The 27,963-nt window shown below is 53.6% G+C and overlaps 7 protein-coding genes across 7 annotated transcripts; 5 read left to right on the forward strand and 2 right to left on the reverse strand.

Moving 5' to 3' along the window:
- Positions 1 to 1,874: 1,874 nt before the first annotated feature.
- CLUP02_04183 (ADP-ribosylation factor family protein) lies at positions 1,875 to 2,904 on the reverse strand (the record flags this gene model as incomplete). The annotated part of the gene is made up of 5 exons (XM_049283199.1): positions 1,875 to 1,915; positions 1,988 to 2,353; positions 2,444 to 2,483; positions 2,621 to 2,724; positions 2,886 to 2,904. The coding sequence occupies 5 exons, from the start codon at positions 2,902 to 2,904 to the stop codon at positions 1,875 to 1,877; spliced, it is 570 nt and encodes a 189-aa protein (XP_049140342.1).
- Positions 2,905 to 4,111: 1,207 nt separating this feature from the next.
- Positions 4,112 to 8,878, reverse strand: CLUP02_04184 (uncharacterized protein; the record flags this gene model as incomplete). The annotated part of the gene is made up of 8 exons (XM_049283200.1): positions 4,112 to 6,567; positions 6,622 to 6,850; positions 6,908 to 7,309; positions 7,366 to 7,488; positions 7,543 to 8,064; positions 8,278 to 8,518; positions 8,612 to 8,632; positions 8,862 to 8,878. 8 exons carry the CDS (start codon positions 8,876 to 8,878, stop codon positions 4,112 to 4,114), a joined length of 4,011 nt encoding a protein of 1,336 aa, XP_049140343.1.
- Positions 8,879 to 9,197: 319 nt separating this feature from the next.
- CLUP02_04185 (uncharacterized protein) lies at positions 9,198 to 15,104 on the forward strand (the record flags this gene model as incomplete). Its single annotated transcript, XM_049283201.1, has 23 exons — positions 9,198 to 9,291; positions 9,388 to 9,720; positions 9,778 to 9,925; positions 10,258 to 10,365; positions 10,420 to 10,577; positions 10,658 to 10,938; positions 11,206 to 11,334; positions 11,395 to 11,472; positions 11,541 to 11,605; positions 11,665 to 11,788; positions 11,828 to 11,852; positions 11,916 to 12,130; positions 12,186 to 12,543; positions 12,611 to 12,639; positions 12,708 to 12,831; positions 12,921 to 13,155; positions 13,243 to 13,378; positions 13,548 to 13,610; positions 13,674 to 13,699; positions 13,777 to 13,991; positions 14,104 to 14,360; positions 14,394 to 14,540; positions 14,619 to 15,104. The coding sequence occupies 23 exons, from the start codon at positions 9,198 to 9,200 to the stop codon at positions 15,102 to 15,104; spliced, it is 3,834 nt and encodes a 1,277-aa protein (XP_049140344.1).
- A 1,199-nt stretch (positions 15,105 to 16,303) lies between these two features.
- CLUP02_04186 (uncharacterized protein) lies at positions 16,304 to 17,387 on the forward strand (the record flags this gene model as incomplete). The annotated part of the gene is made up of 5 exons (XM_049283202.1): positions 16,304 to 16,416; positions 16,453 to 16,903; positions 16,957 to 16,994; positions 17,048 to 17,109; positions 17,188 to 17,387. The coding sequence occupies 5 exons, from the start codon at positions 16,304 to 16,306 to the stop codon at positions 17,385 to 17,387; spliced, it is 864 nt and encodes a 287-aa protein (XP_049140345.1).
- Positions 17,388 to 20,381: 2,994 nt separating this feature from the next.
- CLUP02_04187 (ATP synthase) lies at positions 20,382 to 23,179 on the forward strand (the record flags this gene model as incomplete). The annotated part of the gene is made up of 7 exons (XM_049283203.1): positions 20,382 to 20,471; positions 20,549 to 20,578; positions 20,691 to 20,844; positions 20,920 to 21,130; positions 21,652 to 21,815; positions 22,041 to 22,402; positions 22,550 to 23,179. The coding sequence occupies 7 exons, from the start codon at positions 20,382 to 20,384 to the stop codon at positions 23,177 to 23,179; spliced, it is 1,641 nt and encodes a 546-aa protein (XP_049140346.1).
- A 165-nt stretch (positions 23,180 to 23,344) lies between these two features.
- CLUP02_04188 (uncharacterized protein) lies at positions 23,345 to 24,394 on the forward strand (the record flags this gene model as incomplete). Its single annotated transcript, XM_049283204.1, has 1 exon — positions 23,345 to 24,394. One exon carries the CDS (start codon positions 23,345 to 23,347, stop codon positions 24,392 to 24,394), a length of 1,050 nt encoding a protein of 349 aa, XP_049140347.1.
- A 1,320-nt stretch (positions 24,395 to 25,714) lies between these two features.
- Positions 25,715 to 27,954, forward strand: CLUP02_04189 (DnaJ domain-containing protein; the record flags this gene model as incomplete). The annotated part of the gene is made up of 3 exons (XM_049283205.1): positions 25,715 to 26,056; positions 26,145 to 27,735; positions 27,791 to 27,954. The coding sequence occupies 3 exons, from the start codon at positions 25,715 to 25,717 to the stop codon at positions 27,952 to 27,954; spliced, it is 2,097 nt and encodes a 698-aa protein (XP_049140348.1).
- Between the last annotated feature and the right edge of the window lie 9 nt (positions 27,955 to 27,963).

The raw sequence follows: 27,963 nt of genomic DNA on the forward strand, positions 1-27,963 counted from the left end.
CAGATGGACGGGTGATTTCGGTGCATTTGTTGGGGAGGGAAGTACTTGTAGAGATGCCTCGGGGTGGTGGTCTGGTCAGTCGCTCTCGGCCGGGGGAGACTACCACTTTCTGGCACCCAGTTCCCAGGTTGCTCTCGAGATGCGCAGACCTCCCTAGGGAATGCGCGCCCGTGATGCCACGGGTCGGATGACGTCGGCAGTAAGCTCGAATTGGATTTCGTTGGGGACCTCGGGGCGCCTGGCACCTTTGCTGTGTATGTACGAAGTACGAGGTACCTACCTTGAGGTAAGTCAGGGAGCACTGGGGACTGTTGGCCGCTCACTAATACCACCCAACCCACGTCGGCTACTGAACCGTGAGATGTGGCAGGGGGCAACAACTTCCACTCCCTCAGGCCCCCTCTGGCCCCCCTCCTGGTCACTTTTCTTCACTTTCTTCAGTGGATGTTGTACCTGAAATAAGGCACTCACCCACTCTAGCGGGATGCGGTGCAAGCAAGGCCACCTTAGTTCCCACCACCACCACCTGTTCGACTAACACCAACATCTGGTCGTCTGTCTGCCTGCCGATACTACAACCATGATGTAGGTAGACGAAAAGTATAAGCATCGAGTTATTCTCTCCAAAAAAAGGTGTTATCATAGATGTAAGTCAAGATCGCCTCGGCACCTTGAGACAAAATCCCACAAGGCCGCCCGCCAACGAGCCCCTCAAGTTCCCATCCGGACCGCCCGTCTCACCGTCTCCGCCTCTCCGGAATCCCCTCGGAAGGAATGTCACCTCACCTCGCCGGCGGCCCCTCGACCAAAACGGCATACCTGTGTCTTTCTCCATACATGGTTAGCAAGGCTGAGAGGGAACGCAGCAGTGGCTTTGCGATGAGGAGCATCTGACATAATATGACATGTGTTGACTTACCTAATGTACTCTACATACACAAGGGCCCAAAGGTACTGAATCATCTAGACGTCAGCATATGTAATACCCAACAAATGGATACCTAGGGATATCAAAAATCTTGGAACTGCACAATCGGCGCGGCTGCTGGTCCCGGGGAATACAAACTACTTGTGGCTTGTGAAGATGCTAAAAAGAGCATCGCCACAACTCTCTTCTCCGCCGGCCTGACGTAAGGTATCATATGTCTACCATCAAGCATCCCGCCGTTTCCCGCCGCCCCTAACGGAACGGAACCTTTACGACGTGGACACGGTGGCCTTGGTCACCGCCACCGCATCATCACTACAAACAGCGTCCTAGGAAAATCCCTTGATACGCTCAGCACAACCATTTGATGCCTTTGCAGTGCCATACTCCTCCATGATCCAATCATCTTGTTGTCAATGTTGTTGATGCGGCAGTAAATCTACGCAGAGCAGGCTAACGATTTGAAAGACGCAAAATAAACCAGATTCCGAATCCCTGGGCCCCAATGAAGAATTCTAGCCTAACAAGCGTACACAATTGCCTCGTCTCTGGCCTTAAAGCTGGATGCCTCGACCAACAGTACTGACTGACCGAGCAGAGCCATCTGGACCGCCAGACCGAGGACTTTTTCCCTTCCTCCGTGTGTGTGGACCGATGCAAACATGCCCGATAGCAGCAGTGTCAGCCCATTACGCAGCTCTTTCTAAACCGTTTGTTCCCCCTAGGATATCAGATTTCGCAAGACGCCAAAGAAGGGGGGAGCCCTTGTTCTGTTGAACACCCCCCCTCGAAGCACTTGACCGGAGCTTTCGTAGACGTGGCACCCATGATTTCGTTCCCGCGTAGACGTTCCCTATTGCCATTCTTGCCATATCGTCCATGTACTTGCTCCGCTCCCGCAGTAGACACCTCCCGCAAGCTCCTTCCAGAGCTGTCGGTTCGGTGTTTAGACGTACTGCGAGAGCCACCGGATACCGTCACCGTATCCTGTTCTCAAAGTTAGCCAAACTGCTCTGCACCCTTATCTGCCATGTTTCCGGGGAAAGCAAAGAAACGCACCTTGTCTGAGGACAACGGAGCACATGAAGACCTCGATAGGTCGGATTCCCTCCAGAGGCACCTTGCCCTTGCCGGTGGTCTGATACATGCCGAGCTGGTGACGGAGCTCCTCCTCCGAGATGGCGTCGGGGTGGTCAATCTTGTTGCCGAGGATGACAAAGGGCACCTTGGCCAGCTCCTCCATGGACAAGAGGGCGTCGAGCTCGGCCTTGGCCTCGGGGAACCGCTCGTGGTCCTTGGCGTCGACGAGGAAGACGATGCCGTTGACTTCGGGGAAGTAGTCCTTCCACAGGCGGCGGGCCTGCTGGTGACCGCCGAGATCGAAGGTGGTGAAGCGCACGTTGCCGATGGCGAGCTCCTCGGAAGCTAGAGGCCGGTTAGCTTTCTGGACACGTGCGCAGAGCAGAGACCCCCCATGTCACTAGGCTCTTTTTGCCGCGGAAGAGATATACTCACTGGGGTGAAGAGTAGGCTGGAGGATAGCGACACGGTCGTTCTGATCACCTTGTTAGCAGTCGTTCATACCATCCATATCGTAGCCCAAGACGATCCCATATCGGCGCATCCGACCTCCAGTAGGCTCGTGGTATCTGTCGATACGGGTAAAGCTGGCGGGTGTTGGGGCGATCGTACCTTCAGCATGTGCAGGAGGGTGGTCTTTCCGGCATTGTCGAGGCCAAGGAAAAGAAGCTTGGCATGCTTGTTGAGCAAGCCGAGGCTTGAGAGGACGTCGTAGACTAGAGAAGAGAGAGAATACCAGTCAGTTTGTCATGGTTCAACTAGGGATGGATGATGGGCCACACAAGCTACGGCGAAGGCGGCGCGCAGAAGATCAACCCCAGGTGGTGGAGGGGCATCAAGCAGAGGTAGGAGATGAGGGAAAAGGCAAGATACATACACCAGTTAATAATCCACATCTTGACGACGAAGGAGCGAGATTATTGTCTGTATTGTGAGGGTGGTTCGTGGATGACGGTGGAGTCGGTAGGTTGAGATCGGGGAGGTTTCGATGTTCGGGCTTTTGCTCCCAGGAGACAAGGCGGCGGCGGGCGTGTACGAATGGCGAGGTACCAAGGTCTGGACTGGGCGGGACTGGACTGGCTGAGCTGGGGGCCACCTCACACAGTAGGCTTGGTGGGCTACCAGGAGAGATGGGAGCTGAGTCGGAGAGTCGGGAAGACAGCAAGACAGCAAGTGGGTGAGAGGTGGTACGTGCTGGCTGTTCTGGCTGGCGCATTTGCTGTTGCGAATTGCAGTGTGTTAAGGTGGTAGTGCCTTAAATCTCGGGCTGCCACGTATCGGACATGCTCCACAGATGCACCGAGTGCTGTCAACTGCGGTCTGGGAACTGGGAACCTGCAAAGAACAACGGAAAGACGCAAAATGCAAAATGCAGAAAAAAAGAGTCTGGGAGTGCGTCAGGGCGAAACAAAACTCTTTGCCATCTCCTTTAGGAAAGGCTTCACTACTTCACTGAAATGAAAGCCCGAACAGCTGTGTCAGGTGAATAAAGTCAGGCCCAAATTGCCTTAAACGCTTGAGTCCTGGGGCCTTTGGTGTGAACAAACATCTAGGTAGTCAGGTTAAATGAGAAAGAACACCTTTGCGAGTGCTTCACATGATGAATTACGCCTACTGACTGAGCCCACAACGCTTTCCCTGGGTTACATACTTTTTCACTGCATATCCTCGATAAGTTAAAAGGTCACATGGCAGAGGAACAGAGTATTGGAGGTCTGCGATATCTCGCAGGAATGCAGTTGTTGATCAGGCTACCTAATGCTATGTGTTTGCTCGACAACCATACAAGCCTTCATACACGCTATTCCAGGGGGTATTCGTGCTCCAAGTCCAGATGCCGCTGGACTCCCAAAATGAGGAAGAAAAGAAAATGAAGCGAAAGTCCATGTAGGCACAGAGCCCTCGTCCATCGAGGACGCTCCGGTATAAAAATGTGATATGTACAATCCAAGAAAATAAAGGACGTGGAAAATAGTCTCATATATGTCATGAAGTCCACCATGCCATGCACCGTCTGATGCTAAACGCCTTGCGAAACAATTCTTGTGGTCTCGCTGTAAATGCAAATCAAGAACTCCGCCCAATGTAGTTGTAGGCACCTCTCTAAACAGAGAGGACGTAGTTGCCCTGGTCGATCTTGCCGGCCATGAGCAAGCCCAATTCCCTCATGCGCTCACAGCCGAGGCCGCGCTGAGGCTTGCGCTCGGGGACTTGTCCCTTACGAGCGCGGTTGCAGTACTTTTGGTAAAACTTTTCCTTACGACGCTGTCGCTTGCGCTCCAAGCCCTTAACGATGTCGATGGCGCCGCGGATATGCAGATCGTTGGCAGGAGCCTTGGAGCGACGTCCCTTGGCCATGTGGGGGAACATGGAAGGAGGACGAGGAAGAGACTTGGTAACGGTGAGACCAGGGCGAGATGCCAAGGTCTTGAAAGTAATAGCGCCGTGTCCATTGCGAGGAGAGGCGGGAGGAGACTTCAGCATCTGAGGAGCCGGGGATCTCAGGCGACGGGGGGAAGGACCGTCAAAGAGGCGGCGAGGGGAGCGGCCACGGTTCTTGGGAGCAGGAGAGGCACGACGCTTGACGGGCGGGGGAGAGTGGAAGCGCTTGGGAGGAGTGTGCTCCGCCTTCTTCTGGCGACGGCTTCGGTCGTTCTTGTGGTGCAGATCCTCCATCTTGCCGTGGAAGAACATCTCGTCATCACTGCTGTGGTGGACGGGGTTGTAGATTTCTTCCTCACCCTCGTCCTCTGGGTCCGAAGCAGGAAAGCTGGGGTCGATGTCCTGGGGAATCAACTGCAGCTTCTCGCGTCTGCGAGCGGCCAAGCAAGACATGTAAGCATCTTCCATGGGACGGTCCTCATCGAGAGTACCGCAGACGAAGTCAGTGCTGTCGGGAAGCTCAGGTGTGCCAGGGCGGATCTTGATGCGCTGAGCCCGGCCACGTCGGGCGCGGAGGCTGCTGTGAGAAGCAATGGACGAATCTGAAAGCTGCTCAGGCAGGGAGGGTCTGCGGGCAATGGGAGTGCTGTCGATGTTCTGAATGGTTGAGCGCCCGGGAGTCCACAAGCGGAGATCATCGTCTTCCTCTTCCTCCTCGGAATCGGCGAATCCGGTTTCCTCGTCCGTCTTGTAGCCATCGGAATTGTCATCCTCATCAGAAGCGTCGTCCTCATCTTCGTCCTCATCATCTTCATCCTCCTCCTCCTCGTCCTCGCAGTCATCATCGTCGTCGGCGTCTTCAAGGTTGTCTAGGTCCTCATCATCGTCAATGGCGGTAGCCAAGTCCTCCTCCTCCTGCTCGGCCTCCTCTTCCGCCTCAGTAGCAAGCTTACGAATGGCGTTCTCCTTCTTCAGAGTGTCGTCAATGGTAATGCGACGTCCCTGGGATGAAAAGGCCTGACGGATCCAGTCGTCCTCGCGGGGAATATCGCTGGCAAACTCGTGGAATTGAGACGACTCATTGTTCAAGTCGGAGGGGTTGGCGGTGATGTACTTCTTGGTGGTAGGAGACTTGACAGAGACGTCAACCTGGGGAGGCGCGAGGGTGGGTCTGGGAGACCTCGAACGGGTCTTGCGAGCTGTCGCCGGCGCAGGTGCTTGAAGTCTGGCGGCTGCCATCTCCAATCGCTGGGGAGGCGTGTTTTGCGTGGAAGCAGGACGCTGAGGGACGGGGCAGGCGAACTTGATGCAAGATCTTCGCTGAGGCTCCTGGGCAGAAGGTGCCTTGACCATGGGCTGGCTGCGGATAGGCTCAATGGGCTTGCTGGGCTTCGCCGCGCAGGCGAACTGGATGCAACGCTTCTTTGGCGCCTCCTTGGCAGGCTCGTCGTGGATGTTCAGAAGACGCATCTCGGGAAGAGGCGGGCTAGGAGTGTTGGCGCGGGACGGGCTGGTCAAGCCAGTATCGCTCGTCAAGTCGGCAGTGGAGGCCAAGCTGATGTTGCTGGCCATGGAGCGACGACGAGCAAAGAAGGACATACCCGGGCGGGCCTCGGGGTCCTCATCTTCGGAAGGGCTGTGGAGCGCCTTGGTCAAGAGAGAGGCGTTGTGGTCGAGGGTAGTGCGTCTGATAGGGTTCCGCTTGAACGTGCTGGTGATGGGAGAAATGGGGAGTTGCGTTTCCGGTGGCTCATCGACGTCGGCGGACTCGTCTTCTACCATGGAGGGCATATTTGCGCAATGTGTTGACCAGGCCAGGACGTTTGACGTCGCAGCGTCGTGTTGTGTTGTTCGGTGCGTCATGGTGGAGAGGTGTGATGTTGGTCGAGGTTGGGTGCAGGGGGTGATTTCGGGCTCTCGGCTCGAGGTGTGGCGAATGGTTGATAATTCCAGGCCAAGTCGTTCAACGATGCTTCTAGCAGGCGCAACCGGTCGAAGATCGACTTCGTAAGAGCTGTTGGTAGTAGTAACAGCTGTAGTAGTAATGGCGAGATTGCTTGCGAGAAGCTCCTCCGAGTAGTGGTGGTAGTTGGTGTTGTTTTGTTGTATGGATAGGTTGATGAGAGGGGGTGCCCTCAAGAGGACGTGCAGCTGAAGATCGTCTCGAAAGACAAGTGCTGCAGATCAAGTCGTGTCCCTAGGGACCGTTGTGCTATAAGAACAGAACTGACATCTCGAGGAAAACAGTTGATGTGTGTAGTAGTGGTAGTTGCCGGGGCAGATGAGGGAGATTATAGGATGACCGGGCGTTGCCTCAATATGAGGCGCGGTAGTGCGATGATTCAGGGTCCTTGGGGGTACGAGAATAACTAAATCGGCGTGCGCGCAGATCCCAGATGAGAAGGGCGAGCGTGAGTGTGGCCGTGGACGGGTGGGCGTGGGCACAAGGATTGGTGTGTGCTGGGCGAGCAGATGACGTCGGGCCTAGCGTGGCGCAGGGAAATGGCGAAAACAGACGGAAAGGATGGTAGACTCGTAGGGTATCCGTACCGTACGTGTGAATGATGTGAGGGAAGGGAGAGAGAGAGGAAGGATAACGGGCGAGAGGGCGCTGGGATAGATGGTCGGACAGCGAGGAACTTTAACAGGTTCCGGGAGTATTCTTGGCAGTTGGAGGACCAAGGTGGGATGAAATTCGGGATTTTCAGAGGCTGAGGGCTCGAGCGCTCTTGTCTCCTTTGCCGATGTGTGCGTCTGCTCCGTACGGTGGGCAGTACGGTAGAAAGGTACGGGTACCCAGTGTGGATACGTGGTCGAGTATTGAGCTGGGGGAGACCTGACTTGCTGCTGCTGGGACGGATTCTGGGAAGACCTGGGAGGAAAGTCGACCAAATAGGTGGCGACGGGTAGAGACCGTGACTAGGGGAGGTCAGTTGGCCAGTTTTCTTTGGTCAAGGGCAGGCAAATCCCTTTACCGCCTTGTTGGTGCTGCCGTTGCCGCGGGAGGTGTAGACGGGTGTGGGTGTGGAGCGTGGAATGTGGTGCGGGCCCTGAGAGGTGTGTATGTAGGTGGTAGGGTAGGTATTTTGTCCGTGGTGCTGGTGTGTGTGCCTGTGTGGTGTGGTGTGGATGCTTCTCGTTTGCTAGAAGACCCGAAAGAAGAGTTGCGGTATTACAGCTCCAGTCAGCTCAGCGCGCGACGAGGAGGTATCGGACAGCGGGAGCTTTTCGTGGAAGCAGGAGGTCGGGAGAAGCGTCTGACTGAGAGGGGAAGAAGTGGGCGCGAGGTGGCTGATTGATTGATGGACTGATGGATGATTGAGAGACCCTCCTAGAGAAAGGGAGACAGGGCGAAGAGGAGAAGAGGATATCCGTAAGTGGGCGCGCGCGCAGTACGCAGCATGCAGCTCAGTATGCGGTAAGAGTGGGTGGGTTGTTGACTGGGTGCGTGGGATTATGGATATCCGTCTGGCCAGGAGAGAGTCGCGGGCGTTTGGTCGCGGCGATTCTCTTGGTAGTCGTTTGTGGTAGAATTGCTCGTCAATGCGTATCCGTACTCTGGCCGCGTCGTCCTGGCTGCTTTGGATTGGAGGAGAGAGGGAGAGATGGTTGTGTGTGTGGTGGTTTTCGGGGTCAGGTGGGCGAAAGGGCCGGGGTGATGGATGGCCAAGAGACTGAGAGAAACAATGGCAGGCCGCAGGTTGCAGAATAAGGTGCAATTGGCGTGTGTGGTCTAAGGTGGTTTTTCGGGGTCTTTGTGTGCGTATGTGGTGTGTGGTGTATGGTGTGCGTGTTGTTTCTGCAATCTGCAATGGGAATACCCCGTGGACAGGGAAGACGGCGGGTAGCTTCCTGCGAAAAGGGTATTATCCGTAGGCAGGGAGGACAAGACGCAGGGTGGATGCCAGATGGTGTGTATGTGAGGCAGTGGCAGCGGCAAGCAAAAAGAAAACCCAAGCAGCGGATGAAGCGCAAAAAGGGAAAACCACCAAAAAAAAGGGGATGATAAGATTTGGGATGTTGGACTTGGCGAGATCAAAGTAAGGTGTTTGAAGATCTTGGCGGACAGGCAGGAGCCAAGAAAGAGTGAGGCGCTGCTGCAGTGCTGCAGGCTCGCGGACTGCAAGACTGCAAGTGCGGTGCAGATTCACTCTTTCTGCCTTTTTTGCTATTCCTTGGCAAAAAGGCAGCAATTGGCAGCTGATAGATAGCCTGATGAACCTGATGAAGACAACAAATTCACTGCAGATGCAAGTTCAACTCCAAGGTAGCCAGCGCATATGGTAATAGGGTTTTATTGCGATGCGTCTTTTTAATTCCCTCAGCACAAATCTCGCAGCCCTCGTCTTTCACGTTTGAAATACCTACATAGTACGGTATGCTCCGTACACACTCCAAAAAGAGTGAGCTTCGTGTTGGGTATTTTGGTAATTTTGACAATTGTTTTTCCCCCCAAGTGTCTAACTCTAACCTCCGGAGTCCAGACATGGTTTGGTGCTGCCCCATTGCATTCTCTGGTCAACGCCCCCGGGTAAGAATGAATGCTCAATGGCCCCAACTCTTTTTTTTTTCTTGGTCTCTGGTCTCTCTCAAAATTTTATTCCGCAGCATAGAAATTTTCCAATGGCGCTCGGTCCGGTCTTCCCTTGAAAAATTTCCTTCGCCTAGGTGTTTTCCGTGGAGATTCCGCCCTTCTTCGAGAATTTTTATTTATTTTCTTTGATCCCGTATGTCTCCGGGGGCCCGGGGGTGGCATGGATTGGGGAAAAAAGGAAACTCAGTGTCAAGTTCAACTTGTCAATGGGCGATGTGGACCCCCAAAAAGAACACCGCTAGTCCGGGGACAGGCCTGTCGTTCAGGGCTCGCAGGGGCCTCTCCATTTTCTCATATCCACTGGACCGTCGGAATGAAAGAAAGGGCCAGCATCATCATCAATACCAGCGGGAGATGGAATGACGGATCGGAGTAGCGGGCGCCACACAGTGTCCAGCAACAGTATCTATGGTCTTGAACCTCTCCAAAGCGGTGATTCGGAGTGGAAACGACTTTCTCAACCTGCGCCGGCGTTGCGGGAATCTGCGGCACTTTTCTCGCCTTGCCTCGGGTACCGCGCCAAGCAAGTTCAAGCTTCGCGCCGAAAACGGAGCTAGCCGAGTGGGGCCCGGAGACCTCAGACGAATGGAATTCCACACTGTCAGACGGTACCCTCCCATCATCTTATTGGTCAGAAATTCTGCGACGATTAACCGTCAAACACCCGATTGCCCCCATCCGTCCACCCATGCATGGTACGTACGTGAACGTACCGATTCGCAGGTATGGATACTCCGTTGCACGAATACGTACCTCGTTCAACATCCCCCCAGCCCCGACGGAACTCCCTGAGTCCTGGCTTCTCAACCCACGCCGAGCACCCTGTCCCTGTCCTCCCATCGACCTTCAATCGACAATCACGACGAAAATGGCATGGCTGTGGTCCTTGTCGGCTCTCGCCCGCTGGCCAGTGCTCTCTCGAGTCTCTCCACCGCTGGTGGGTGACCATTGCTGGCCCTCCCTATGGCTGCATCTGTCTCGTCAAAACATCCACACTTTGCTCAAATCACTCCGCTAACCGCTTTTTCAAGGCAAATACGCATAGAGGAGCACTTGCGAAATAGTCTACTCCGTAAGAATCAAAGCTGGCATCGGCAAGGGCCAAGGAAGGGAATGGAACTAAGCTAGCAGCCACGCCGGCCTCCCCTGCTAGGGCCGAAGAGGAAGAGGAAGGGAAAGGAAGAAACGGATCCCGCGCGCCATCTCGAAATCTCGCATCTGCAATTCCCTAATTGCTCAAAGCCCGCTGGCCTCTGCCCTCTGCAAAGTACAGAACACACTACCGTCTGACCAACCATCATCCCACCCACCCTCCCCGGCCTTGTCTCATTTCATCAAAAAGTGACTTGCGTCTGCCATATCTTGTTCGTATGACACGCAGGTCACCGCTGGTTCACCTGGGTCTAAGTCTCGGGAGCTAACTCTTTCTCTCCAGTCATCTTCTCAAGTTTCTTTCCGGGCCCCAAACGTCTACTACGGTACACCGTCAAATCACCGACTCACCATTCCGCACAGTCACGGTCATCATCCGTGATCCGTCCACTCAGAGCAGAGCAGCTTTTCGAATGTCAGTCTTCAGTCTCTCCAGCGAGAGTCTCAGCGTCTTTCTCTCCCAACTAGTCAACCCCCACACCACACCCCCTCGGGCTTTTCCTTGACACCCATACGAATAGAGCCGCCTGTGTTGCAGATGCAGCAGCAGCTGTCTTGTCTTGTCGGTGTCCTCGTGAGGCAGCCGTCGATTTTCCTTGGCCCATTTTCCACGAGTCTCATTCCATTCCTGTGTCGAGAATCCCACGCTCCAACTCGTCAATCTCCAGCTCATACTTTCACCTTGACACATTCTCTGCCCAGCCTTCATTCATTATGCCCTGGACTTACCCTGCCCTGTGGCCAGTCAAGTGACTCCAGTCTCCAGGCCCCCCAAAAGGCGCCCCAAACAAACTCGTCCGTCGTTTGTTTCCATCAAGTCTCTCGCTTGGCTCCGTTCTGTTCTATTCACGGAATGCCGTTGTGTCAATAATATTATTGCCCCGTTCTTACCGAGGAAGAATACCATCAACAACATGCAACCCCAAACGCAGTGCCTTGACTCGACGTCCCTTCTCTTTTTCCCCCCGTATGCCCGCAGGAGCCACTCATTGGTTTTGCGTAGAAGCAGCCCATCAAAATGAGACATTTTCCTCCTTTCCCCAGCGCTCAGTCCGACTGCAAAGACTAGCCATCCTCGTCTATGACCTTCAGGTACACCCGCTACCCGCAAGTTGTAACCTGCACCCTCTTCGCTTACACTGCGTTTTCCTGCCTCCTCTCGAGCACTTTTAATGTACAGGGGGATATCCCTCCAAAGGTACACCAAAAGAACGCACTTGAACTATTTGCTTCCTCGTTCGCTCCATGTCACGTACAGGCAACCCGCCGCGAACATCAGACGGAATGGGGCCTTGGTGCTGGGGACAGGACCGTTAGAGCCGTCTCCGATGGCAATGTAGCTCAGGCAGCTCAGCCCTTTAGATCTCCATGCAGCCAATACGCGCTGCCAATGGCATTTACCAGCCATGGAGACGAGAGACCAAAAATACGGCGGCGGCGCCCGTTGTTGTCGTTGCGCACCATTTAAAGTGAACTCTTGGTGCCGGCCGCGCCCATCAACACCAAGAAACTGGAGCCATTGCTATAGTTGGTCGCTTCATCTTTCCCAAACCTTCGAAACAGAACAAATCTCCATCGACGCTTTTAATAGCGCTCTTTTGGTTTACATTTGTCCTTTTCCGGTTTTCTCGCACTGGGCAATGGCGGTGCAAGTTGGTTTCCCTTTCATCGTTTGATGGTGGACATGCAAGGCGCTGCTAGCTGCTTCGTCCGACAGTCGGCGGGCTGTGCTTCCACATGCAAATCCTTGTCTTTTAGCTTGTGTCGTTTTCTCTTGAGGAAGGTTGACCAATCTTGAGAAGAGGAGAAGAGACTCCTTCACTTCCACGAGAGTGGCTACTCCTCCTGTAAGCCCACCGCCCATCATCAGAAAACAAGCTTCGATTCGACAGCCTCTATCCCGGACCATTCCTCTTCCTGACTCGCCCGGCGCATCGCTGGTTGCCAAGTCTCGGGTCACTGGAGGCGCCGCCATCAACCGCCCAGGGAAACTTGTGACATTGATTATATCATAAGCCGAGCGTCCGCTGAGCTTCTCCCTGCCTGCAGCTGTTTACGTCGAAATGCAGCTGTACCTTGCCGGTGAGCCGCTGGCATGCAGGATCTCAATGCGAGAGATATCCCGTGGTCATGCGTTCCATCTTTTGTTCAATGATGCAAGCTCAGACTCAAGCTCAAGCTCAAGCTCAACTACTCAGCCTTGGAGTGTTGGCATGCAGCATGACGGCAGCCAATACTCTGCGACTGCTTATTCTTCGTGCTGCGACTCCTTGGCATCGCAAGGTGCACAGCAAAGAGGTGGCCCGGCGAAGAGGAAGTGAAGGTGAAAGTGTCCAATGCGGAAACTTGCAGATGCGGCCTCTTGAGTGGATGCCCCAGACCTGCGCGGGCATCGCGAGAATGGGCCGTCCGCGCGACCCTCGTTTCCGCCCTAGACCGATTACGGCCTCTTAGCATGTCTGCATGTGTTTGAGACTTCGGGAGGCAGCACAGAGATATTTGGGTGAGAGAGGATCTTGAGGAGGTAAGAGGGCGAAGGAAGAGATCTGGCACTCGGACACCACTGCCAAGAGATCCAACGGTCTCCGAGTTGACCTCTTTGGTCCTCGCGCGACAAGACTTCATACAACGGGGCCCCGACTCCCTCTCCCAAAGCAACAAAGAAGAGAAGAGCATTTCGTTTTCATACAGCAAAGTGAGGCATCGACTTCTTGGCATTGGAACCCGACTATAACATGAAGAGAGGCGTTCATTCGTTATCGGGAGATGTCGAAAACGAATAAGTTTCGATTTTCCAGCGGACCTCCCGGGATGCCGTCTTGGTCTTTTGGGCCGAGCGGACTCGCGGACTCTGGAGATTCTCTCTGTCTCCCAGCTCTGTTCTTGAATCTTTCCCCAATGCCGAGCCGGCCGTGATGTTGATCAACCCCCCATGTTTTTCCCGCCCTCCTCTCGGTGCTCCCCACGCTTTCATCTACGCTCGCCGAGCTTTAAGGTGGGCTCTTTCAGTGTGGGGAGAGTATGCCAGCGGGCGCTCGACAAGCGCGAGCAGAAAAGCAAGATTTATCACTAGTAAGGATTGCGAACACAGAGTACACTAATGAAGGACGAGGAGGAGCGGTGATTACATGGCATTTACGGCACCTCCTCTCATTTCGTGCTTGGCTGGGAACGGCCTTGTTTGCTTGCTGCCCCTCTCTCCTCCATCCTCCGAGGTGGGGGGGACAACCTTCGGAGGACTTGTAAGTGGGCAATCGTCATGCCGATGCCATTCATCATCAGGGCTTCATTAAGTTGGTTAGAACTACAAGTCTACACTTGTAGGTGAGCTTTCCTGAACGGTGAACCCCAAACTCTGGTCATGGCTAGCACGGCGGCGGCGCGGGAGATTTCGTCACTGCATGTGCTTAGGGTGTTGACGACAGCACGATAGACGCACTTGTGTCGGGCTTCCCTGGCGTGTCCGTGGTCATGGTAAGGTAAGAACCCCGGCCACGAAAGCGTGGGATGTCAAATGTGAGGTGTTTAACGGAGTAGTTCTCCTCAACTCAGGCCGCATGCGCGTGAGTTGTCGTGACCCCCTTTTTCCCAGTATCCCCTTCTTTCCAAGTGGCTTCCTCTGACAGGTTTAATCAACGAGCCTGCAGGCTCGCAAAGGGCCGTTAGAGATTCGAAGACGCAGTAGACAGGCAGAAAACCCCCGCGTCGGATCCCTGATCTGCTTCCATCCCCTGTCAGATTCCTGTCGGAAGGTCGGTCGGGTTATTCGAAAGAAATACCCCGCATTCTGGGACGAGCGAGGGGGGAGGAGGAACGGAGTGATTGCGACGCCGCACAACTGTCCCATCTCCAAACGTTGACTTTTCTTCACGCGGTAGCGGCGCGTAGCGTTGGAAATTCGTCTCCCGCCCCCATCCCCCTCCATCGCTCTCGCTCGAATCCAAGTGGTCAGCAAGGTGGCATGCAGAGTGCATACATATGAACAAGGTCGCCAGGGGACAAGAAGAGACACGCAAGACGAGAGATCGACAGGTTCTCGAATCGCGGGGCCAATCAGTCACAAAGCCCCCTCCTCCTGCCGTCGTTGATCGATCGATTGGGGGATTCAATGATTCTGCCACTTCTGCTAAGCTTATGCACTCGTGTCGTCAAGCTCACTGCTTGACTGCTTCTCCCGCGGGGGCAAGGCAGCAGGCTAGCAAAGCAAAGAAGGCACGAAGGGTAGTACGGAATGTTAGCATGGTGCCATTTCATTAGAGTCGCAGTGTAAGCTTCTACAGTAGGAACTACCGGCACTCTGTTTCTCTGCTTTACTCTCGTCTGCTAGTGCAGTATTCCATCAACGTTCCAAGGTTTTGGGTGTGTGTTCTTCCCTTCCTCGGTGTCGTCGAACTACTTTTGCTAGTGCGACGTAACCGCACCTGGGGAACACATAGCTTTGGGTGTGCGAAGAGCTTCCTTGACACATGAAAATGTGACAAGAGCTCTTTGAAGCTCGCCCTTGCCCCGTGGGCGGTCAGAGTTCGGAGGGGGAGGGGGGTTGCAAGCGCCACGCGACGATTTGCGACGATCACCCAACTCTCGGTGCGTGGGAAACCCAAATCCTTGGCAAAGGTTGAAGCCAACCATCTTCAAAAGGAGCTGCGCTACTGGACATCTTCAGAACAGGAAGAGCGGCGACTTCCCCCTCCATCTGCTTCCTCCCCCCCTTCTGCGACAAAACCAAACGCACCAAAGGAGAAAGCTCCGACATACTGGAGACGTGAAGAAGTTGAAAGGTCTGCCGGACTAGCGGTAGCGGTCCTCCCCCTTCTAGTAGACGCTTCACCACACCACACACCTCCTTCTTGCTCCTTCACCGCCGGAATGACTGGATTGAACTGGTGGTGGAGAAGGGGCTGTTCTCGGGAGACCGCATTGGGAAACTCCAGACCTACTACTCCTGGACTTGATCCCCCTCTATGGTAGTGGTGGTGGTTATTTGGCAGCCTGGGGAAGGATGAAGGAGTAGGGGCTGAAGCTGGGCCTAAATTCCACACTACTCCTCTCACCATGAGCCAGCCACATTTTCATCTGACAGCGCCGGTCACCGCTCCGACGAGATTTGTTGTTGTGTATTTTGCTTACGAGCTTAGCCAACTCGCGAGCTTGTTAACACGCTAGATTCCTGTCGAGGCACGCTTCTACAGGTACCGTTCTACGTCTGTGCTTGTGGCTTTTTTCTGTTGGCTTTCGTACTCCAAGGGGGCTTGGAGGGAGCAATTGACTCTTGTAAGCTCGAGACTTTGGGAAGGTACACACCCTCCAAAGGGAGAGAGGTCAAGACGTCTCAGATCTTTTCCTTTTGGGCCGTGGCAATCCGATGCCGGGAAAGTTTGCCTGCGTTTGTGAGGATTGTGGTGTGGTTGATTTAGATTTCAGGGTCCTTGGAAGTTCGGTTCACTCAACAGAGGCAAGGAGGCACGGAAGAACGGAAGAAGTGAGTGTCACGGCCTCTCGATGCTGGAGGGCGAAAAGTGAAGCATGAGGCCCTCGTCTTCCTAACAGCACCTGCTACTATTCAATCCCGAATGGGAGTTGGCCTCGATACCCCCTTGCTGGGGCGTTTCGCATGAACGTTTCTGAAATCTCGTTCCCGAGGGGAAGAGAAGAAAAGAACAGAAGAAAGCTTGACGAGACGAGAGCGAACTGTTTGGGCTTCCCGTGAGAGGCTGCCCAATCGTCATGAGGCATCGAGTCACCTGGTCCACGGGCTTTTGAGGCATGGGCAATGACACATGCCTCGCCTTCATCTGATCTCGTCGACCTTTCTTTCTCGTCTCGGTTGCTTCCAGAATGTTCAAGGGAAGAATCTCGACTACATGGTTGCTGGGTGAAGGGCAGAAAGCCTTTCAACTGTTTGTGCCGTCGCTGCCGTCGGTGGTTGTCGAAAATGCCATGAGGCTCAACTGGTGTTGAATCCTCGTCCCTGGCGCATATACACACCATCATCTTTCCTCGGTTCTCGGCGCCCGGAAGCCCGGTCGTAGTAAAGGCTGGCGAGTCACGAATGATTGAAGCGTGAAGGGTTCCCTCTTTTCTTTCCTGTGCCTTGTGAGCCCAGAGGCGAGGTTTCATGAGCCGCGGATCTTTACTTCCTCCATGGGTTTCGGGGAGGGATATCTTCCATGGCCCCCATGGGAATGAGGAAACGGAGTCGGGAGCGCCATCGGCCGAGGGAGGGTTCGCCTCGTTCGCCTTGCTCCGATGACGGCTTCCCCGGTTTCAAGGTTCAGCATGAGTGTGTGTGTGTGGCTGGTGCTCCTCGAAAATGTAGATCGCTGTCCATCTTCTTTTGTCCTTTTTGGGTGTCCTTTTCTGTGTCGATCATTGAGGGCATTGAAGGATGTTTCGTTTCAAAGGAGGCGGATGCTGTCGCCAAGTGGCACTGCCAAGCACCTAAGGTATCTCGTTCCTATGTCGGAGAATTTTGGTACATTTGTTACGTTCTTTGTAGATTCGCCATCGTTGATGGACATGGTATTTTGGCCAAAAGTCTATCCAAGTCACGTAGAGTAAAGATCCTCAGCGACGCGGTGATCATTGATCCCATTTGGACAGCGTCGGAACGTGGCGGTTACCGGGTGTGGTTTGATGGCCGTGATGGCATAAGTCGAAACGGTTTGTATGTGGAAGTGATTGACGGTACGATTTGCTTGGTGATCGACGGTCACGAGTGGTGCAGCAGGACCATGTCAATCTTGTTGCCTTGCATGAGGCTAAGCGATGTATGCCAGCCACTGTCCATTGCGAGGGGATAGGAACGTGAAGAGGTCGACAGCCAAGTTCGATTATTGATGTTGATCCGGGACTTGTCGAGTCAGTTGCCTGCTTGGAGTATCCTTTTCGTGTGGCATGTCGTGTATCGTCAGATATCGGGTTGTTACGTGGAGGTCGTATGTCATATTTTGCTGCTTACCTATGAGCGAGGCAGGTGAGTACAGAATCAATCATGAGGTTGGACATGTGAGTCTGTGTAGGTAAGCTGACTGGCCGAGTGAAGTGTGACGAGATGTGATTCACGTGTGGTTTGGTGGTTATGTTTTCCTCTGCTTACGTGTTGATGGGCATGCTGAGCGAAGACGTTCCATCGACTTTGATGCCAGGCTCAAGAACAAACGATACTGGCGAGTTACTCATTCCAAGTGGTCCATCAGCCAGAGCCCTTCTGCCAGAAGTTCTCTCCAACGTTGGCAGAGCACGCCGGAGTAGTTGCCCGCATGATATAAAGTAAATCCAGTCGTCTAGGAGTGGGAGGACGACAGCACTCCACGCGGAAACAGCTACCATCTAGCTATACCCATGGCTATGAGACTTTCTAGATAGCTGGCATGGAGGTTTGCATGCTGCTGACGGGGATTTGGTGAATGAGCATGAAGTTCTCCTGCCATGGAACAAGACGCCGTGAAGCAGGATTTGCTAATTATCTCAGTTCATGTACCGGATTTTTTTCCTTAGTTCGCTTCTTGTATCGTGCTAAAGATGACATGTAATTAGATGCAAAGTAGACGGCATTGCTTTCGAGACCAGTGGTGTTCGTTGCGTTGGAGAATCGACTTGGTGTAGCTCACATGGCCTTGCGAGTCGTCGAGGGACGGTCACAGACGAGGGACATCTGGCTGGCCTGCAGCAAGGCCCTTGGACTCTTGAACCTGGCAACTCACTAGTAACTATCTCTTTTCCAGAAATAAGGCACTGCGACCGATGTATGCGTGATAAAGATCTTCAATTCTTCGACTGGGTGAGACACCAGTCTTGTTGTTTGCGTGAGTTGTGAGGGATGTTGGCACTGCCCAACTTGAGGAAGCTGCTTTTGATGGCCCCGTGTCGCGGTCTTGGATTCGTTGTATATATTTTTTCGCAAAATATGTGAGTACGATTTGCGACACGTGATGAGGAGTGGTGAACGACTACGTCTCATAAAGGGAAATACTCACACGATGGTTTTAGCGGACAGGCTGTGTATGGCAGCCATACACTACATCAGCAATGGCCGCAACTACCGCGTCACTTACTTCACAATACAAAAGCCGTGTGAAAGATTCTGAAGGACACTGAGAGCTAAACGAGCTTGGTGTCTGGCAGGATCATATGGAAATTGACTCCCAGTTCGATACCTCATGTAAGAATCCGCAGAAGCGATCTGAAACAATCTTGAGGTAACCTGAAGTAACATTTACCAGAAACCTAGTTGTATAGACCGCTAAGTTGGCCAAGTCTAGGTTAACCGCAGCCTTCGTGAAACACAAGATCAAACTAGACTGGCGTTTGTTGACAGGGAGAACACTATTACCTGGAGGCTATGTCATGATAGGATTGCGACAGATATAAAGGCTATCTGCGAGTTGGATCACCGCTACTATGACGACTAGACAATGCAGACGAGGAGCAGCTAAATGACTGAGTAAGGTAAAATTCTTCGAGAAGTCACAATGGGAGGGTGCTATATGTATGTTTGTGCTGACCATGCCAGTGACGGATGACCTTCACCAGTACCTTGAAAGCCAATCATCGCTAACTTCAACATCCAATTTTGGAAGACTCGTTTGGTTTCGATGCACGGTTTTCACTGGAAGAAGCTCAAGAGTAGTTGCAGGAACTCACTCATGGTGTCATCCAAATCAATGAAGTCAGATCAACCTGTCTCTGTCTGTCTATTCCTGTAAAACCGGCACCATCGATTTATGGCATAGAAGACCACAGGCCAGAACTAGGTTTGGCCATAAGCGCCTCGTGTCTCCCAGTTCAGACTGACAGCATTTGTAGTTTGATTGATCTCGAGTATTGGCCATAATCATGCTGCAGAGTATGGTGCTCAGGGAGAATGTTGAATCACGGTCGTGAGGCAGGAGGGATGAGACCTTTTCTCACTATTGCGGCTGCCTGAAGACTATTGCCTTGACACCACTCGATATGCCACATTATATATGCCTCGAACTATTCAATGCCGCATGCTACTGTGATTGCGTAGGAGCAAATACTTCTTTCCACCAGGGCTGGAGCAACTCGGCCGAGACAAAGATCCGAGAACAGGTAATAGGTTTGATATTGTGTGTCACTACTCGATTTTATGTACTTCCGTTGTTGCATTTGACATTATAGAATGGAAGTAGCGGCAGACCCGAATGCTATAAAGGAAGATATTCTCAATTTGGCAAAATAGATGAAGATGGCAAAAAGAGTTCACCCCCCCCCCCCCCTCCCCCCCCACGGTGCTGGACTGGGGGCTACACCTCTTAGTGCTCATGCTGGGATATTTTTGGTGCTCAGGCTGGGAACTGAACTCGACCTCGGAGCCTGTCGTCGAGTAGGCTGTGGGCGTTTCTGATTATTTGTTGACCGTAAACCATTTCACCTCCCAGCCAGTTTGACCTGACCCGTCGACCTAGACGGGCGTCTCCTTCCTGGTGGTAGGAATGGAATTGAGGGGACCTATATGGGCATCATTTGTGGTGTATTGTGTGGAAGGGTGGAATACACAGAGAGATGGGAAGTCTTTGTCCGGATTCATCGTGCCGAACCTGGATGATGATCACCATATCACCGTACCTAGGTAGGAGGGCATTGGGTCAACGGTTATCTATCGGCACATGCAGCGCATCAATTTCATCATCAAGCTACGAATGCATTGAAGTACTCAGGCGAGATCTCAGGGCAGCCTGGAAAATGCGATCAAGCGAGAATGAGAGCCAGAACGTTTCGGTGTAGTACCCCAGACGTGGGCGTTGCATGCTCGCGACAAAGTCCAGATTGCCAGCGTCTTATTGATTCGGATTCGGAATGGTCGCACGCAACGATTAATCGGATGAATCCATCCAGAAAACTTCTTGCGTTCTAAAGAAAACTAAAAAATCACATTGCTGGCTTACCACACGCTTATATACAGCTCGAAGCTACCTAGAACATAAATTTTGCTACAGGAGGAAGACACGATGTTGATGAAATATCATTAAACAGAGGCCTAAAACTCTTGAAAGAATTATGCGGTATAGAGGAATAAGATTGCGTCAATGCGTTTTCCTCTGTTCAAACAGGTTGACGGAGTGAATCGGGGCTGCTCCGTGCACTGCGGGTCATGTGCTTTACGGCGTGACCAAAGTTTCTCCCGCTAGCCGAATCGCGAATGGACTCAGCCGAAAGATTCCTGCCTGCGACCTCACCCGAGCTGCCTCCAGCAACACATCCCCATTGCCAGCTCAGCCCATCATGAACTCCTTCCGCTTCGCGCGCGCGGCCCTCCGAGCCCGTCCTGCTGCCTTCCGCGCTCCCCTCCAGCGCAGAACCTACGCAGATGCCGTCCCGGACAAGGCAAGCAGCCCGAGCCTGCATCCTCCGAGCCGGAGGCATCCCGAGTACCCGCTGACCATTTGCAGATCAAGCTGAGCTTGTCCCTTCCTCACCAGGTACGAAGTCGATAATATCCGAAACAATTGAACGAGAGACGAGACGACGATACGAGGGGGATGCAAGGCGGAAGCCAATTGAAGGATCAGAGCTAATTGCCGCAACACGCAGTCCATCTACCAGTCCCAGGATGTCGTCCAGGTCAACATCCCCGCCGACTCCGGCGAGATGGGTGTCCTCGCCAACCACGTTCCCGCCATTGAGCAGCTGAAGCCCGGTCTGGTCGAGGTTGTCGAGGAGAGCGGCCCCAGCAAGCAGTTCTTCCGTACGTTACGACCGAGATGGAGCTTTTCGAAGGGATAGGAGAAAGGCAGGAAACTGACGATGATTGTGTTTATAGTGTCCGGCGGCTTTGCCGTTGTCCAGCCCAACTCTGTTCTCAGCATCAACGCCACCGAGGGATACCCCATTGAGGACTTCAGCGCCGAGGCTGTCAAGTCCCAGCTTGCCGAGGCCCAGAAGGTCGCCAGCGGCAGTGGAAGCGAGTTGGAGATCGCCGAGGCGAAGATTGAGGTCGAGGTGAGTAATTTCCCAAACAAGGCCCTCGAGCGGTACAGTAGGGATGCTAATTATAATTCACAGGTTCTTGAGAGCCTCCAGGCTGCCCTGAAATAGAGAGTGTAAAAGAAGGTCGTGGCAGACACATGACGTTGTACATCAAGACCCGGATTCCCTTAACTTTATCTAACATCGCATAATTGAATCCACTTGCGACGTTTCTAGCGCTCTTTCTCTGTCAAAACCCATCATTGCGTGTGTGCCATGGATGCTACGTCATGTACCAGAAGGTCTTTCCACGGAGTGACTACATGGGTCGAGGTTGCCTACTGGGGACCAGGTCGGTCTTGTCTGCTATCCATTCGAGGAGGCCCCTGCCTGTCTTGCGTCTTTTGATCTCAAACTACTTATCCTGACCTCACTCGAGGCAAATTCTCTTCCCTAGGTAAATGTTCCGCATTGCCCGTCAAGGAGCATCGTTTCTCAACCCCCCACGGCCCATCCATTACAGTACCAATTTGCACTTCCCACGACATTATACAGTATTATTCAATCCTTACCCATTGTTTCTCAGTATGGAGGATCCCTTCGTTGATAATTTCTCCCCGCCCCGAGCCAACGTCTTCACAGCCGAGCCCGAAGACGGTGACATCCCAGAGGGTCTTGTATCCGCGCGCCGACAGAAGTTCTCAAGCCGGCCTTCTACTCGTGTTACGAGCCGCAAGCCATCACCATTAGGTGCGAGGGAACGCGAGAGCACTTGGTCTGGTTAGGGCCAACGCACCAATAAGGTCTTCGCGAGACCAGCAACGCGCAACACTCAAACTGCGGAGTCCAGGGTGCCGTCTCAAGACCACTCATTCTTTGGACAGAGTCCAGAGCAAGCCTCCAGAAGCAACAGTCAAGCCCCCATACCTGCATCACGTCTGCGGAAGTCAATGTACCTCACTCCTCCACGAGTAGCCGACCCAGACTCTATGCAGCTTCGCCAAACCGCTTCGACCGGTCGGCTTCGAGCAAGACCGAGCAGGACGCTCAACCGGCCTCCAAAGATGCCAATGGCATCGATTTCTGCCTCATCAAGCCCGCAGAAGCCACGACACTTTTCCAACAACTCCGTTTCCTCCATTCACTCTTGCGGAACAGATATGACAACCTCGACCATTCGGAAACGCCATGCTCGGGATATCTTTGCAGACTTTGGCATCTCTCGTCCGTCGGGATGGTTCTCTGACGACGAAGAAGAGGACTTTTCGCGTCACCGAGATGGAACCAACAGCATTCCCAGGCATGTTCTCAACACGTGCCATTCCTGCGGCGCAGAGGTAACTTCTCGCACATTTTGCTCTACGTGTGGCCATGCGGTATGCCCACAATGTGCCAGCGAAATACCGGACGATGGCTCGATCGACTTTGAGCATACTGAGAGTAGTCATCGGAATGCTGTAACCAGTCAACATCATATTTCGAAGGTAATAGAGGAGCACATTCGGTCATCCTCCAGCCTGGAAACTACAGAGACATCGAAGAAGAATCAGAGGGCCCCAGCTACCTCGGTCAATCTCAATGAGAACCCCTTCATACTGGCCGACAGGATGACGAAGATCACCACGGCCGAACCTCAGATCACTGACATGACGGTTGGCGCGGGACAAGCATCAAGCCTCTCAGATTGTGTTCCTAGGCAAACGGACTTGAATACTGCAGAGACACACAGAGATTACGGGAATCCAAGGTGCAATGCCACCCATGGCGGGCATCACTCTGGTCGCCACAGTATTGCATGCAATGCCGAGCAGCAAAGTTCAGTAAGCATGGATGACTCGGAGCCGCTGCGACCACATCTCCCGCTGGAGGATCCCGTCCAGAACAAGATTGACCAAACGTACCATCACGCTGAAGATCTCAGACGTGCACAGCACATCATGGAGCACCTGGCCACTGGTTCCGCTGGAACTTCAGCAAGCAAGCAGAACTCTCAACACACTACTCCCTTTGCACAGCAGACGCAGTTCCGAACCAAAGGTCTTGATACCAATCGCGAGAAGTTGATCAGTTTTGATGCGGCCATGGCCGAAAGCAGCGAGCGCGCCAGGGCCTAGGACGTCCATAGCCTCGAGAGGTCCCAGTCTTTTGACGTAGATCCAGTCAAGAAGAGAGGTTCAGATTTGCTGTCTGTTCTTGCCGGAGGACGACTCTCTCGTTCTCCATCATGGCTGAAGAGTCCTACTCAGATCTCGAATCGCACGACGAGCAGACTGACGGCAATGGAGACCAAGAGTTCTCCCCAAATGAAGACGCCCAGCAGTCGAGATTCCGCCGCAAAGACAACCAGTCCGGCATCTGCAATTTCCTCCGAGAGTGCCAAGAGCAGCAGCTACCTGGTCCAAGGTCAATTTGAGCAGCTCAGTTCCCCAACAGGCGGAGCGTCTATCCAGTGGCCAAAGTTGAAGAAGGTTCACAAAGAGGCAAACCATGAAGTGCAAAAAGAGCCACTTCCGTGGCTGAAGAGACCGTTGCGTCGTGTGCATAAAGAGGAGAACATATCGCAGCATGCTCAGGAACAAAAGGCTGCTGATGTTGAGTCATGGAGATCTCAGCTTCGAAAAGTTGCAGCCGCAGAAGCCGAGTCTGCTGAGGGACACGGCACACATCACGCCGATCGCAAGCGGGCAGACAGTTGCGTCTCGTGTGGCCACGACACACCATCACCGCGTGTTCCCGCCGACGGGCGAAACAGTACATCAAATGCTGTTAAAGCCTCTCTGGAGGAAATTGGCAGGACGGAGCAAGTCGCTCAGGAGGATCAGGCTTACGCAATGAGACACAAGCGCCTCGAAGAGATGAAGAAATCGATCTCTCAAAGATCGAGCTCAAGGATATCGACAACGACGAAGACTGAATCAAAGACTGTGAGCCAAGTCACCCGAAATTTGGAGGCTACTCACTCTACTTCGGAAACGTTCGAAGTCGAAGACGCCAGCGCCAACGGCAGCGTGGAGCTGGTGGAGCGATTGTCTCGATCTCTTGATGACGAAGTCGAGGTATTCAGTCCGCTACCAATCATGCCACCGAACCATACATGCTCTTGGAAGGAGAGATATCTGAATTTGACAGCGGAGGTGCGGGAGTTGAAGGCGGAAATCGTTTCTCGAGAACGACGCGACACGCCTGGGCACGCGGACGTGGGTGTCAACGTCAGCCAGGATGATGACTACGAATTGGGAGTCGAAGGGCTCACCATTGTCATGCATCTCAGAGGCAAAGACGATTTGATCATCAACACTGACTTGACGCATGCCTCTTCCGGACTTTGAAACAAGGGTGTGTAGAAAGACTAGGATTGCTATTTGTACGTAGCGGATGGGCAGGGCACGGGATTATGATAGAAGCATGGATTAAACGATGCGAAAACACCAATAAATTGCTTTCATTTCTATATCGTCAACCGCGGTTTTGTATCAGGAGACGTCGCCGGAATCCATTCTTCCTCGACCACCGTTGATATTCGCTGTCTATTCTTGTTCCATTATCTTCTAATGATTTTCCCTTCCCTCCCGTTTGAATATTAAATTGGTAGCGTCATGAAGCTAGCAAGCAGTTGTCTGCAGGCCGGCCGTTTTACCGTCGCTGATTCGGACTAGCGACGCCGAGGGATGGTTGTACGGGAATTAGGTAAGCACGGTACGGTACGGCAAGAAGAGTGGAGACCTCCAAAAGCTAAAAGAGACACTGAGGGGGGAAAAGAAGCCTCAAACCGACCGGCGAAGGGTAAGAAGGTCCAATTTGGGGAAGGACAGATATTCCATTTGCCGTTTCCCCGTGTCAGAATCAGAAGGAACCCAGAAGCACTCAGCGCTGGAGTAGTCGCACGAGTGGGAGGCGGAAGGAGAAGGCGGACAAGGTTTGTAAGGTTGGAGCACGCTGTGGGGCTCTTCCAGGGCGCGCACTGACAGCCGGACGTTGAGGTGATTTGGCCTAATAGATTGGACTTTGCCATTCACACAGCGCACGCAGCCAGCGAAGACAGGACACAGTGACCTCCCCCAGTGTGTTCTTGTTCTACTTTACCTTACCTAAGGTTAGGTGGCGCCTTGAGTAACTCCAGGGCTCTAAGTACCTTTGTCACTAATGGAAGGTACCCACTAGTTAACCCCTGCTCGCTCTTCCGGAAACTACCACCGCAGAAGCAGCCACCAGCGCAGGCACAAGCACCAGTTTATTTCGAGGCCACGATTGTCAAAAGAAAGTGACTTGGTCAAAGCCAGCAGATTGCGGCCACTTCATACCCCAAACCAAGTCCTCGACCTCGACCTGGAAGAAACAACCAGCGGACGGAGGCAGACACCATTCCTTGACGGTCTCTGAATTGTTCTTCTTTTCCCCCTTTCATATCCCTTCTTGGTCTCGTCTACACTTCTTCAAGTGTACCCGCGTACGACACACTCCCGCTCTTTTAAGACCTTTTTTTAACTGGGCTGCATAGCTGTCCAGCGACGTGTCCGGATCCGCGCGCAAGACTCCCACTCGGATTTGGATCTCGACTTCACGACTGACCACCTCTCCAACACATACCATACACAGCAACCCGACACCGACACTCTAGAGCTCCAGAGCTCGTCGCTGCGCCCGTCAAGATGAGTTCCGACTACTCGTACGACGCCGAGGCGCAATTCTACCCCTTCTTCATCCTCGCCATCACCAGCATCATCACCTTGCCGCTCGGCTACACCCTCGTCTTCCCCTCCAAGGACATTGAAGCAAAGGCCCCGCGCATCCAGAGCGACTTTAAGCCCGAGCATGTCGACCTCATCGACAAGCAGCGCAAAGCGCACGAGAAGAAGCAGCGCCGCATCGTGCGCGTCATTGCCGTCCTCATCGGCCTCGCCGTCATGGCCGGCATGATCTACCTCATTATCCACACACAGAGCGTCACACAAAAGATCTGGAACCCATATGATATTCTCGGCATCTCTGACGTATGTTGACCACTTCACCTCACCGGCTGCCCGTCTCTTTCCCCCTCCATACCCCATCCACATAGTGCTGACACGCTGTTGCATCTAGTCTGCCGACGAGAAGACAATTAAGAAGGTCTACAAACAGCTTTCAAGAAGACTGCACCCCGACAAGGTCAAGCCCGACCCGGCCAAGAACGAGACCATCGAGTCCCTCAACAACGCCTACGTCGAGATTTCAAAGGCCTACCAAGCGCTCACCGACGAGGAGATCCGCAACAACTACATCCAGTATGGACACCCCGACGGAAAGCAGAGCTTCAGCATCGGTATTGCACTCCCCCAGTTCATCATCTCGGACGGCAACGGCAAGTTCGTTGTTCTCGCCTACACACTCCTCCTCGGTGTTCTCCTGCCTTACCTGGTTGGCTCCTGGTGGTACGGAACTCAGCGCATGTCCAAGGATGGCGTGCTTCTTGAGAGCGCCAACAACCTATTCCGCGCATATGACGAGAACGTTGACGAGGGTGGCGTTGTTACTGCCCTCAGCAGTGGCAAGGAGTTCGATACTGTTCTGAAGGGGGACAAGGCCGAGTCTGGCCTCTCCAAGCTCGAGTCCAAGCTCCAGGCCAACGCTGAACAGGCTGGTGTCTCCCAAAAGGACAAGCAAGCTCTCGAGGACCTCGACAGCGGGGTGCGCCGCAAGGCTTTGGCTCTCCTGAGATCTTACCTCGGCCGTGTCGAGCTCGAGGACGCCGCCCTCGACAGCGCAAAGTACGAAGTTGCTCCCATCGCCCACGCCCTCACCCGATCCTTCTCTGCCATCGCCCAAGCGTACGGTAACACTGGTCCCATTCTGGCCGCATACTCTACCAGCCAGTACCTTATCCAGGCTCTCCCGCCCAAGGCTTCTCCTCTCCTTCAGCTTCCTCACTTCACCCAGGACATCGTTCGTCAGGTCGAGGGAGGCGACTCCAAGGTTCACATTTCCCTCCAGCAGTTCATGGATCTGCCCGATGAGCTTCGCAGAAACCTGGTGGTCCGCAACAACCTCCTTACTGAGGCCCAGTACAAGTCTGCCGTTAATGTCGCTCAACAACTGCCCCAGCTCCGCGTTGCCAAGGCCTTCTTCAAGGTTACCGGAGAGCGATTCATCATCCCCTCCTCTCTCGTTACCCTCGTTGTCAAGGGCCGCATTATCCCGCCTGGCAGCGAAAATGTGCCCGAGGTCAACGAGCTGGACCTGGAAGACATTGACCCCGCCGAAGACGACCTTGAGGCCTACCTTGGCCGCAAGAAGAAGACTATCAAGGGTCCCGACGGCAAGCCTATCCCTGTTGACGACAAGCCTATCCTGCCTCCTCTCGCCCACGCTCCTTACTTCGCCCGCGATCACGCCCCCAAGTGGTACGTTTTCTTGACCGACTCTAAGCAGGGCAAGATGGCTGTTCCCCCCTTCACCTTCACCCAGTTCGACCAGCCCATCTTTGGCGACGACGGCAAGCCCACCTTCAACATGCAAACCCTCAAGGCTCAATTCGCCGCTCCTCCCCAGGCTGGTCACTACACATTCGTTATGCACGTCGTATGCGACAGTTACGTTGGCTTCGATACAAAGATGGAGGTTACGCTTGTTGTCGAGGAGGCAAACAAGGCGGCAGCAATGGTTGCCGAGGATGATATCAGTGAGCCCGATGAAGGTTAGTACTCCCTCCTCTCCCCCAAGCCGTCCTACACACTAACAGCAATCAACAGACTCGATAGCCGGTCAGATGCAGGCTCTCAAGGGCGGCAGCGTACCGGGCGCCACCAAGCCCCGCAGGAAAGATGACGATGACTCGGACGAGGAGAGTGGTACGGACGACGATGTCCAGGACGACACGAGCGAGACGAATACCGATACAGAGGATGAGTCATGAAGCAACGAG

The sequence above is a fragment of the Colletotrichum lupini genome, chromosome 2 (assembly GCF_023278565.1).
Source record: "Colletotrichum lupini chromosome 2, complete sequence".
Taxonomy (NCBI): domain Eukaryota; kingdom Fungi; phylum Ascomycota; class Sordariomycetes; order Glomerellales; family Glomerellaceae; genus Colletotrichum; species Colletotrichum lupini.